The sequence below is a fragment of the Hemiscyllium ocellatum genome, chromosome 12 (assembly GCF_020745735.1).
Source record: "Hemiscyllium ocellatum isolate sHemOce1 chromosome 12, sHemOce1.pat.X.cur, whole genome shotgun sequence".
In the NCBI taxonomy this organism is placed as follows: domain Eukaryota; kingdom Metazoa; phylum Chordata; class Chondrichthyes; order Orectolobiformes; family Hemiscylliidae; genus Hemiscyllium; species Hemiscyllium ocellatum.
Genome location: NC_083412.1, coordinates 26940982 through 26954047, shown reverse-complemented (window position 1 = coordinate 26954047; position 13066 = coordinate 26940982). Strand labels below are relative to the sequence as shown.

The following is a 13066-nucleotide window of genomic DNA, read 5'->3' as shown; positions in this document are numbered from 1 at the left end:
CACCTATCACATCTCCATCGCCCCTCCCCCAAGTCCCTCCTCCCTACCTTTTATCTTAGTCTGCCTGGCACCCTCTCCCCATTCCTGATGAAGGGCTCTGGCCCGAAACGTCGAATTTCCTATTCCTTGGATGCTGCCTGACCTGCTGTGCTTTAACCAGCAACACATTTTCAGCTCTGATCTCCAGCATCTGCAGACCTCACTTTTTACTCCATTCTTCTCTTAACTACCTCATCAACCATAGCTCCCATCATTTTCACCTTCTGTTTTTGGCTCTCATCCTCTCTCTTTACAAACACTTTCTGTGCTTCTCTTAACAATTCATCTAATGGTTTTTCATTCCACCACCTTGCAAAAGCGGTTACCAGCACATGGGTCCCTAGGTTTAATAAATTGAGACATTAAATATAAAAGCAAGGATGTTCTGGTGAATCTTTATGAAACAATGCTTCAACGTCAACTGTAACCAGTTTTAGGCACCACATTTTAACAAGGAGAACGCTTTGGAGACGCTGTAGAAACAAGTCAGTTCAGGAGATGAGACTTCCGTCACATTGAGTGGTAGTGTCATCTGTAATAAAGGCTGCGAGATTTGATTCTGGTTTTGAAATGAATAGCTAGGGAGTGATTGTTTTCATTGGTGAAAGGTTATTAACCTGAGGACACTAATTTAATATGATTGTTAAAAGAAGAGATGACAATATGAGGGAAAAACCATTTCGCGCTTCACTGGAGCATGTGGTAGTGGGGGATTCTATATTTGTTTTCAAAATGAAATTGAATAATGGCCCAACAGGAAGAAAAATTCAGGACGATATGGGCAAAGGATGGAGGCTGGGATTGGATGTGTCGATCTTACAATGAGCTACTCCGCATGTGACAGGCCGAACTGCCACGTTCTACACTGCAACCATTCAGTCATTTCCTCGGAAAGGAAGCTACCTCCCCCACCCTGATCTACGCTCCATCCTTCACATTTCAGTCGATCCAACGTCCAGAAGTAGAATTTCACGTTAGTAAAAAATTTTACAAATGACACTTAGAGCAACTAATTAAGGTGTAAATCGCTGAATGAGGTTGAGATCATTCTATTGCTCGCATAGAATGCAGAATCAACCTTTATTTGAATAATCTGCCATTTCTAATTTTAATGTTTGCGAGCGCCACAAACACTAGAAACGCTGGACTGTAAACACCCGTGAATGTAGTCAATGGTCTGACATTGTTCAGCAGTGGGGACATAACAATTGCTTAGCGGTCAGCTTTGCCTTCATCGCGATCAGTTGCTGATTAATAACGAGCACTGGGGTCATTGGCAGCGTTTTCCAAACCCAACCGCGTTTCTCAACCCGGGGCTCGGTTTGAAATGCCGTCGGTGTGAGTTTCTAACGGCTGCGCAGTGTTGCATTTGTGTCGCGACGCTGTCATTGGATGGAGTGTACAAAGGGTTTTTTTTGTTGTTTGAGTGTCTCTCTCTCTTCCGTTAAAGCGCCATTGGTGCGGCATCTGGGAAAAAAAGGGGACGGAAACAACACCCGAGAGCAACTGTGCAGCCTGCCCGTCAAATTCACAATGTCGGACGCAAACGGTAAGGTTGTTTACATCCCCCACCCCCCGGTATCTGCACATTGCCAAGTATTTGTTATTGTTCAGTGAGCAACGGTGGCGATATATTTGCATGTGCGGATATATCGAATCCAACAAGAGAAGAGCCCGGAAACGGTTAAAGGGCGTTTTCTGATCAACGCAAACGCTGGGCTCGGCGCTCACTGCGTGGGAGTCCCGCCTATGCGCGCTTCTGATTGGAGCTGCGGGCGCTGCCGCGTTCCATTTCCGAACGTTTTGGTGCCGTTGGAACGTCCCAGACTGGTCGCGTTCCAGGTCGATCATTGTGACGTCGCGGGGATAGTGTGTTTCACTCGAATGGAAACAATCGGAAATGTAACAAGCTGGCGGGCCGGGCAGGGCGAGAGCGTTCGCCATTCGTTGTAAACCAGACAACCGTTTGCAATCTGTGTACTTTAAACTCAAATGTTAGTTCTCTACCGGGAGCTTCCCTCGCTGCTTTGAGCCCCTGGTATCCCCCACTCATGCCGAGAGACAACATTACGCTTTACGTGCATTTTGACAGTGTGGTTAAACAAATGTGTTGTTTTAGATAAGTTGTGAACGACGCACTGCTGACGCCAGTTGTTTTCATTCCCACCGTTTCAACCCCCTTACGCCATGGTGCGCAGTGCGCCGTGGTGGCATTTGTATCAACAGAAAAATCAATGCTCAGTCCAGGATTTCTGCTAGTTTAGCAGGAGCTAATATAAGAACCCCCTTAATTTAAGCAACAGGAAACGCAAACGAAAGATTTTTCTAAATTTCTTGAGAAGCGACGTTTTTTAGTGTTTCAAGATCAAATTATTCGGTGTTTTTTCATTCTGCGCACCCAGAATAAAACCTCTTCAGTTCAGTTTCGTTCTTATTTGGAATTGAGTGGAGAATTGAAAGCTATTAACTGTCGAACTGGAAAAATCTTTGGCCGCCTTTAATGCAGTGTAGGTGACCTTTTTATATTGTTAGCTATATAAAGCTGGAGGTTGACAACAAACGCTTTGGAATGACCAGAAGTTCCGTATAAATACACGATGTTATCATGGAGATGTACAACACTGGAACAGACCCTTCTGTCCAACTCATTCATGCCGACCAGATATCCTAATCCCATTTGTCAGCATTTGGTCCATATCCCCCTCAACCTTTCCTATTCATGTCCCCCCCCATCCAGATGCATTTTAAATGCTGTAATTGTACCAGCCTCCACCACTTCCTCTGGCAGCTCATTCCATTCACACACCAGTGTGTGTGAGAAAGCTGCCCCTTAGGTCCCTTTTATATTTTCCTCCTCTCACCCTAAACCTATTCCATCTAGTTCTGAACTCCCCCACCCCAGGGAAAAGACCTTGTCATTTTTTTTCAATCACTGACCCCATTATATTTACAGCACTCCATATTCCCCAATTCTCAGTTCCTGTGACTTCCTCTGTGAGTCTTTCCTCCCTCATATCCTTATCTCTAATTTACATTAATCTCCATTTTTAAGTTAACTTTTCCTTACCCTTTTGGCTTAATGTCTCTGATGAAACATGTAGTGATATTACTGTTTTAAAGACACCTGGTAAATGCTGTAAGCTTCTTCAACTCAGGCCAGGTAGAAAAACACTTAAATACTACTGGCTGTGACTGTGAATGGAACCTAATAATCCAATACCATAGTAATTGGTTTTTCTGTGACAAGCTGCGGTCATTGAACAATTATCATGTGTATCTAGAGCCAAACTCTCCAATTGGTACGATTCTGTCTTTCAGAGAACCATGGAAGCAGAGTATTTTAAATGTTTTTTTTTGCATCTCTATTTTCATATCTCAGTAAAGACAATAGGGTAAGATAATCCTTTGGTGACATTAAGGTGTGGCCAGTTATATTAAATCTCCTGAAGATTCCAGAATTTGTAGATGGTACCAAAGAGACACTTCAATGTTCGAATGTACGTCCCTGTGAAGGGACTTCAGTTTGTCACAGATTAGATTTACAGTGTGGAAACAGGCCCTTTGGGGGGGGCAAGTGGCAAGTCCACACCGACCCGCTGAAGCGAAACCCACCCATACCCCTACATTTACCCCTTACCTAACACCATGGGCAATTTAGCATGGCCAATTCACCTGACCCGCACACCTTTGGACTGTGGGAGGAAACCGGAGCACCCGGAGGAAACGCACGCTGACACTGGGAGAACGTGCAAACTCCACACAGTCAGTCGCCTGAGTCGGGAATTGAACCCGGGTCTCAGGCGCTGTGAGGCAGCAGTGCTAACCACTGTGCCACCGTGCCGCCCACAACACATAACATGTCACGTAACACATCTGAAAGCACATGGCCAACTACCAGCTCTAGCCCAGCAGCAGCATGATGTGTAATAACATTTCTGAACTGGTTGTTTAGAAAATTTGTAATTTAAGCTGTTAAATATTCTTGATGTTTTAAAGTAATTCTTTTGCTTTGTCTACTCGCCAATGACATGAGAAGTCTGACATGGTGATCAGATGATTTTTTTTAAAAACGAAGGGCAATAATAGAAGTTCGTAAACCACAGGAGAAGGTCTCCAGCCAAGAATTGTAGCTGCGAAAGTTAAATCTATGCCCAGACTTTGGAAAAGTGCTTGATTTGCGTTAAAAAACAAATTTGGATCTGCACCTCAAACCAGCACAAAGCAGATTGCTTTTTTAAAAAAGAGTAAACAAAATGCAGTCAGTACATTTCAGAATCCCCACAAATATCAATCTTGCGCAAGATGGCTATAAGTTCCCTAGACATGGATAGCATTTGCAGAAGACAGGTAAAAAGATATCGGACATTCCCTAGAATGAATTGGAAGGCCACAGAAATCCCAACTGAATTTAGGCAATTCATACAAGAAAAAAATGAGGCTTTGCTTTTTTAAATTAGATGGTTGTAAAGACTAGATAAAACAGTAAAGATAGCCCATGAAAATGGGGGCTTGAACAGAATCAATCCTTTAATTATCTTAGGACTAGCCTGGAAAGATCCTGCTAATCAATGGAAAATACTAGAAAATTACAGTTTACCTTTACACAAAGCTAAAATTCACCATCTAGAGTTGAAATTTTCTAGGCAACAGCTGCAGGAATTACGCGAGCAGTCATTGTCCTGAGAAGGCTGACAACTGTGATTTGTCAGAAATAGAGCTGTGTGATTAGATTGCAGGTCTGGTGGCAGTTTCACTGCTGATTGACACTTTGTCCTATTTGCCCCCTCAGTCAAAGCAAAACGCTCCGAGACACAGTAGTTTTAGCTCCTTCATCTTTATTCCAGGTCCTGGAGGGAGAGAACAATTGCCCATGTGCACAGGGATGTGAATTCTCAGTCGTCTGTCTCAAACAGCAGTTTCTGAATGAATTATATAGTCATTTTACAGGACAGAGCATCCAGATAAGGCAACATACATATTTATTGGGTGACCGTTACAATCAGCGAGTGTCAGGAGTAAAGATTAAGCCATCTGCTGTTACACAATGAAAGTACTTGACCTTAACTGGCTTCACATGATGAATACTTTTCACCTTGTTAAACTGACCTTACATACTGAGTGCCTCCAATATTGTTAAATGGCTCTACATTGGGCGGCACGGTGGCACAGTGGTTAGCACTGCTGCCTCACAGCGCCTGGAGACCCGGGTTCAATTCCCGACTCAGGCGACTGACTGTGTGGAGTTTGCACGTTCTCCCCGTGTCTGCGTGGGTTTCCTCCGGGTGCTCCGGTTTCCTCCCACAGTCCAAAGATGTGCGGGTCAGGTGAATTGGCCATGCTAAATTGCCCATAGTGGTAAGGGGTAAGGGATAATGTAGTGGTAGGGGTAGGGGTATGGGTGGGTTGCGCTTCGGCGGGTCGGTGTGGACTTGTTGGGCCGAAGGGCCTGTTTCCACACTGTAAGTAATCTAATAATGACTGCTTTTCCACCTTGTTAACCCATTATCTTTGCCTCCAGCACCCTATTGTTAACTGCAAGTTCTTATCTGATCTGAGACATGCTCAGCTGAACCTCTTGTTTCACAAAATTCAGAACTTAACTCTTTCCCTACCTGATCATACTCGATACACATTCTCAACTTAACCAAAAGGTTACTTGGAGGAAGGGAGTAGTCACAATGTTGGCATAATATATTACTGGTAGAAAGCATTAAGCTGTTGTAGATGGACAGCAACATTTGCAAACATTACCTCCAGTTACCAAGTGATGCAGTAGACAGGATGCAGAAAGCAAGCGACCTGTGTGGGAAGTGCAGCATGTTGCTCCAGCTGTGAAACTGTCTACTTTTTTGTAAGCCATGTGGGACAATATAGACATAGAAACTAGGAGCAGGAGCAAGTTGTTTGGATATCTCTTTGACACTAAAAGGCATCTGGATGAGTACATAAGTAGAAAGGATTTAGAAGGATATGAGCCAGGTGCTGGCACGGTGGCTCAGTGGTTAGCACTGCTGCCTCACAATGCAAGGGACCCGGTTTCAATTCCCACCTCAGGCAACTGACTGTGTGGAGTTTGCACATTCTCCCCGTGTCTGCGTGGGTTTCCTCCGTGTACTCCGGTTTCCTCCCACCGTCCAAAGATGTGCAGGTTAGATGAATTGGCCATGCTAAATTGCCCGTAGTGTTAGGTGCATTAGTCAGGGGTAAATATAGGGGAATGGGTCTGGGTGGGTTACCTTTCGGAGGGTTAGTATAGATTTGTTGGGTCGAAGGGCCTGTTTCCATACTGTAGGGAATCTAATCTAATCTAATTTAGGCCATCAGATTGCCATGGACGAGATGCACCGAAGGCTCTATTTCTGTGTTGTACATCTCCATGACTTGATGACTCATTGAGCCTTCTCCACCATTGAATAAGATCATGGCTGATCCTCTATATCACTATATTCCTGCTTACTGTCCATACTCATTGATACCTTTAATAACTGAATATTTATCAATCTGTTTCTTGAGTGTATCCAGTAACCAGGTCTCCACAGGCTTCTGTGGTTGTGAAATCCACAGGTTGACCAATTTCTGACTGATGGCACAATCTTCATAATGGCACAATCAATGTATATTTGGCCTAAGACATTTTAAAGCTTTCTCAATAATGTTGCCCACACAAAATGATGACTTGAACAGAACTGAATAATAAATCATTCTCCAAGCTAGACATCAAACATAAATATTGATGGTTTTACTGAGTAACAGAAGCTCAAGGAATTAGTACTTCCAGAATTTGGAAGGTCTTGCTTCCAGAGACAATCTTGTGGTCAATCTTGTTCTATTTTGTCTATCTGCTCTATCTTTTGTCTGTTTTGTTGGTATCCGATATAACATCATGTGGGCAGAATTATGGAAAACATTCCAGGATTAGATTAGATTAGATTAGATTCCCTACAGTGTGGAAACAGGCCCTTTGGCCCAACAAGTCCACACTGACCCTCTCAAGATCAACCCACCCAGACTCATTCCCCTACATTTACCCCTGCACCTAACACTACAGGCAATTTAGTATGGCCAATTCACCTAACCTACACATCTTTGGACTGTGGGAAGAAACCCATGCAGAAACTGGGAGAATGTGCAAACTCCACACAGACAGTTGCTCAATGGCGGGAATTGAACCCGGGTCCCTGCTGTGTCTGTATTACCAGTGATATTGCAGTGATGAACAAAACCACAGATGTGCATGACAGAAATTGACATTACAGCAGCTCAGTGAATAAGTTATCTTTAGTAGCAATAAGTGTCAGATAGATACTTAGGTCAGATGACCTTCTTGGCTGTATCGATTCAGGTTATGGCCTTTGTTGTGTGCTGGGTACATTTGATATACAATACATACCTTCAGAGGTGTCTCAGATTTCTAATTTACTTTATTAGCACTGTATAAACCAAACTTTTCTGACAAAGCATCATCATTAAGAGAACTTTTAAGTAAAAAATATATCCAACGTTTTAGGGCAGTAGCATCAATAGATTTCCAATCACTCAAAAAGGTGTCTGGAGAAACTTACATCCTACAGAGCTCCAACCCAGGGAGGAGGAGAGTTCTGGAAGTCAATCTATCTCAAAGGGCTAGGAGTTTGTGTCATGTAGTATTATAAGACAGTTGCTTTTCAACCAAAAAGTCTATCACAAATAGAATCCAGTAATTCCAACAGAGTGTGTGAAACACTTGCTCTGATGTTCAATATCACAAGGTACCAGATGTGTCTCTAAACCAATTACAGATCATTGGCAATTCAGTGGCATAATCCATGGACACGTGAACGAGACTGCAACTTATAGAAAGGAATATGATTAGACTTTAATGTCTGCTACAAATCTAGTCACAATATGGTTGACACACACACACACACACACACACACACACACACACACTTAGAAAATTCAAATAAGAATGCAGAAATTTCCCTAGAATTATAAGCCCACAGTATGAACACAGAGGTGATCTATCTGATGAATTTTGGTTAGCACTAATGCAACCAACTTCAGAAAGAAATAGTTAATGATTTACGACTAAAGGCACTCTTGAAAGTTGAATAGAAGGATGGCCTGATAGAATAGGTAGAAGCCACTCTTAAATGTGTTTGGCCGTACAGAGATGAATAGGTACCTTGAGGTGCAGTTTTTAAGGGGAAACATGTTCTTGTACCCAAACATGTATGGGAGGGTATATTGTCACAAGTACATCACAGCCAAATGGGCATAGAGCAAACAAGCCGCCCGGCAGAGAATAGTGTGTGTTGGCCAGGAATCAACAATGAAATTGAGAATACACTAAAAGTGTGTGGGGTATGCCAGGTTCACCAGCCACAGTGACATTGGGAACCTCAATACATTAGAAAGGGCCTGTCAGATCTGTAGTCCAAAATCATGACAGTTTTAATTACATCATGACTATTCTGTCTTTGTCGTGAATTCTCCAAACTTTAATCTGTCAGTGTTAGAGTAGTTCAAGCCTGTCCCAGGCAGACATAATGAATGCAGTATTCAAAATGCCCAGTGCCCCTGAAGAGATTGAATTTGACCATGGGCCTCAGTATACAAGCAGACTTTTCAGGACACTCATGCTACACAAGGAATACAGCATGTAACAGTCTCACTACATTATCCAGGATTCAACAATATCATGCACATAAAGAAATAAACAAAGGCATCTACATTAACACATAGTGAAGAGCAATTTCCAAAACAAAATTTCAGGTGTGAAATTACATGAACAGAGAAGTTTGCATATTTTATTTTGTTGACAGTCCTTCTTAGCTGAGAAATTACAACTGGAAGTGAATTTGTATAACATAGTTAAGAAGTAAATAATAATAAAATTTTCAACAAGTAAATGTAGATTTAAGTAAACGATATATTCAAACCATGGTGTGTACCATCCGGAGAAGCCTTTTTGTAGGATTTATGGTCTTTGCACATCTAAAGTTGCCTTCCCTGATCTAAGCATGTCAGCGGATAAGCCAAGTTCAACATCCAGCAAGCTTTAGTTCTCAGTACAGTGCAGTCTGCCTGAGCTAGCCAGCATTCTTCAGATGATCCTCTGCAGATAATCTATATAATTCCTGATATTTACGAGCAAACTGGGAGAGTAACTACGAAATTTTAACGGAAAATGCCGAAAATACTCCGGGGTCTGGCAAAATCAATGGTTGAGGAAACAGTATTGTACCTTTTGTTACACAGTGTGAATGTTCTCATGGTTATGAAGCTGCTCCTGATGCGGTTTTATTCAGGATGGCTATTAAAGGAATAAAAGCTGGCAAAATTGTTTTCTGGCTGAGAGTCGATGCATTGCTCCTTGGCAATTAAAATGTGGCGGAAAACTCTGTATCAACATAGTAAATGTGCACATTGTTGCAAAAAAAACATTTTTGTTGAAGTAGTTCATCTTGCGCTCATCAGGATGTTTTGCAAGAATAAAAAATTCAAGAGGAAAATAAACATTATTTTTGCATGTACCACAGGATTTTTATTAACCAATACATATGGGACCAGGAGTGTGCCAGTAGATCAAATACTCCAGTTGGCCAAGAGGTTGATATAATCAGTGCAGACACACCCACACTAAGTAATAGAAGCATAATGTAAGGATTATATACATCACTGTTACACTTGATTCATGCCATAAATCACTTAAATAAGAAGGTGACTTTGCCTTAAATAAAATTTACTGGCCTTCTCTTGTACCCTCAACTGACGAGTTTTAGATTGCGATAATACAGTAAACATTCAGTATTTCACATATATAATTTTTCCTGGTTGATACAAAGTTGCTTTATAATGAATGATGATTATTTAGGAAGTACAAGCCCAAGGGCAGCATGGTGGCTCAGTGGTTAGCACTGCTGCCTCACAGTGCTAGGGACCCGGGTTTGATTCCCGTCTTGGGCAACTGTGTGGAGTTTGCACATTCTCCCTGTGTCTGCATGGGTTTCCTCCAGGTGCTCCGGTTTCCTCCCACAATCTAAAGATGTTCAGGTCAGGTGAATTGGCCATGCTAAATTGCCCATAGTGTTCAGGGATGTGTAGGGTTAGGTGTATTAGTCAGGTAAATATAGGTTAATAGGATAGGGAAAGTGTCTGGGTCGGTTACTCTTCAGAGGGTCGATGTGGACTTGTTGGACTGAAGGGCCTGTTTCCATACCGTAGGAATCTAATCTAATCCATACTGTAGGGAATCTAAACTGACAATTGATTTAGATGCCCTTTGTTATTCCAGTTCCTTTCACTTTACTGATATGCCTGTTTGTTTGCTTTGAGAGTCTTACAACAGTAATGTTGCATGTGGAAGATGGACAGGTCATTTGGATTCTAGTAGTATGTATGTACTAGATCAATTAGGTGTACTTTCAAGAATTCGCTGCCTTTAGTTGTCTGTGAATTTCATTGCTGTATATTGCCAGGTATGTAGGCTGAATGACCCAAAGTCTGGTGAATCATACCCAGCAACATGATCCTTCGGCTCTTTCTAACATGGAAAATATTGACTCTCTGCAACCAGCCTGAGTTTTCAAACTTAAACCACAGTGTCTTAACATTAGAGGTGATTCTGCAATTGAGAAAGTTTGCTGGACAATACTGAATATGTGAAGGTCTATGCTGATAACCAATTTGAGATTGTATGTCAAGCTTGCAATGTGGCACATGTATACTGGAAGCTAGGGCCTTGGTCTCTGTGGACAGAACATGTACGTGCACTGTGCTTGTCTCAACTTAACAAAATAGTTGGCATCCATTTGCTAGTTTATTTGTTAAGGCAATGCCTGGCCAAACACAACCAGCCTGCCAGATTTAAAATTTAAACAAGGCCTAGTTGTTAATTGCCAATCATCATTAGTGGGTGCATTCTCCATGGCAACACTTCTGCCAATCGGAGCCAATTGTCACTGCCCTTTCATGCAGTAGAAAACTTTGTTTTCCCGTTGAATTTTGTGTTCTTGCAAGATGCCCTGATGTATGCAGCATGAAATACCTCATCAAAATGTATCTTTGCTGAACAGTTCTCAGGTTCTGCACGATTAAATTACTATAATAAATGTATCCTTAGCAAACTTGATTTCTTGCAGGGCATAAATGCTTTAAATAGTTCTAGAGATTGGGGAATTGTTCATAAGTACATAATATAAAGAGAATACATTAGGTTCAGGAACATCAGTGATGCCTTTTAAGTGGATTTATTTTCTTTCAAAACCCATATTTATACAGATATGCCTTCATGTTTTATTTATTTCAATCTGTGTTAGTGCTTGTAGTTTAATCATATGACTATTTTTCAGTAATGTCGTCAGTGCTTCATGCAGCGCTCCATAAGAATTCTGATTTACCCTGTACCTTCCCTTTTCCTCTTCTTCCCAGGCAGCACCACATGTATTGAAGAACCTTAAGTAGATGCCGTTCTATTCTTCACAGAACTTCAAACACAGTGAAGACAAGCCAATGCATGCTGTAGGACATAATAACCAGCTGTCTAAGTTAGCAACATGATTTCCTCCCTGGATTAAAAATGTTCCAGTGAGTTGCACAAGACTGAAGCCCTTCCAGATTCCTGTACATTCAGTTGCGTAAGATTTGAAGTTCAGCAGCAGCCAAATGGGCACTGCTGCAAGAAGTTTTAACCAGGCGAATCTGGAAGTTGATTCAAATTCAGCCTGCCTCTCAATCCCATTGCACTTCAACAGCCCACTAGAGTCCTCTCAATAATTCCATTTTAGCAACATTAGCCAGATTTTTAAACCCCTTTATAAACCTCTTTTTAGCAATCTTCCAAATAATTACTGTTTTTTATTGATTTAACTGAATCTTTTGAGATATAACGTTTTTGTAATCCTGACTTTAACTCTTTCAATAAAATAGAAACTGAAATATCTACAGTTTACATTTGTAAATTAAATTACTGCACACTTAAAAATAACAAAATTCCATCTGAGTCAAGTCAATATTACACGGGAATAGTCGTTCTTTTTCTTACCTGCTCTTGTGTTACATTCGTCGTCTTTGATGACATGGTGATTATCGTTTTAAGGGCTTTAGGACCCTGGAGCAACCTTGCATCAATGCCATAGAGCTGCTCCATTACTGAGAATAGATAGCACAACGTGGGCCGAGTTCAGAAAGAAAAGAGAAGTGCACAGGGAGCTGGACAGAAGTCTGCCGTCTAGCCAATTGAAGCATGTGGAGTGGTTCAACCAGCATGAAATGAGAGTTCATGGAATAGTCTTTCAACAGTGGGGCAGTAAGATTAAATCTTTGTATATCTCTGAAAGCCAGGTAAAGTATGTCGCCTTAAAATGTAATCAACAGTGTTTTAATGAAGCCCAGACTTGTAAACAGTTTTACATCATGCCTTCTCCTCGACCAGTATGTGTTGAGGCCAAACTCTTATATGCATCAGCCAATGTTTTGGTCAATGTGATTATTTTCTGAGGTATATAGTAAACCAGTGAGCGGAATTTCCTCCCTGATTCCTAGTGACTCCTCCAGTTTTATCCCTTGATGCCATACTTTAATCAAATGCTTGCTTGATGCTGAGGGAAGTCATTCACCTCACTTCTGGAGTTCAGGTCATTTGACTGGACCAAAGCTATGATGAAATAAAGAGCAAAATGATCCTGGCAGAACACAAGTTAAGCATCAATGAGCAGGTTATTTCTGAGTAAGTAGCACTTGATGGCATTGTCAACAGCACTTTCCATCACTTTGATGGTTGGTAGTAGAGTGAAAGGGCAGTGGTTAGCCAGGTTGGATATATCTGCCTTTTGTGCACAGAACATACCTACATTATTTTCCACATTGTTAGCCCAATGCCAGTCTTAGAGCTCTACTGGAATAGCTTGGCTGATTCTGGAGCACATGTCCTCAGTACTATTGTGGGAATGTTGTCACAGTACTTAGTCTCTGCAGTATCCAGTGCCTTCAGCTGTTTCTTAGTATCACATCGTATTTGCTAACACTGATCATTTACAATTCTTCT

General features: G+C 41.7%; 1 protein-coding gene across 1 annotated transcript in view; it reads left to right on the top strand.

The window, feature by feature from the left end:
* Window positions 1-935: 935 nt before the first annotated feature.
* LOC132820700 (uncharacterized) overlaps window positions 936-13066 on the top strand; it is a 64274-nt gene continuing 52143 nt past the window's right edge. The window contains exons 1-2 of the mRNA XM_060832951.1: window positions 936-1012; window positions 1490-1588. Coding sequence (XP_060688934.1) covers window positions 1573-1588 — 16 coding nt within the window. The 5' untranslated portion in view covers window positions 936-1012; window positions 1490-1572. The remainder of the gene's footprint in view (window positions 1013-1489; window positions 1589-13066) is intronic.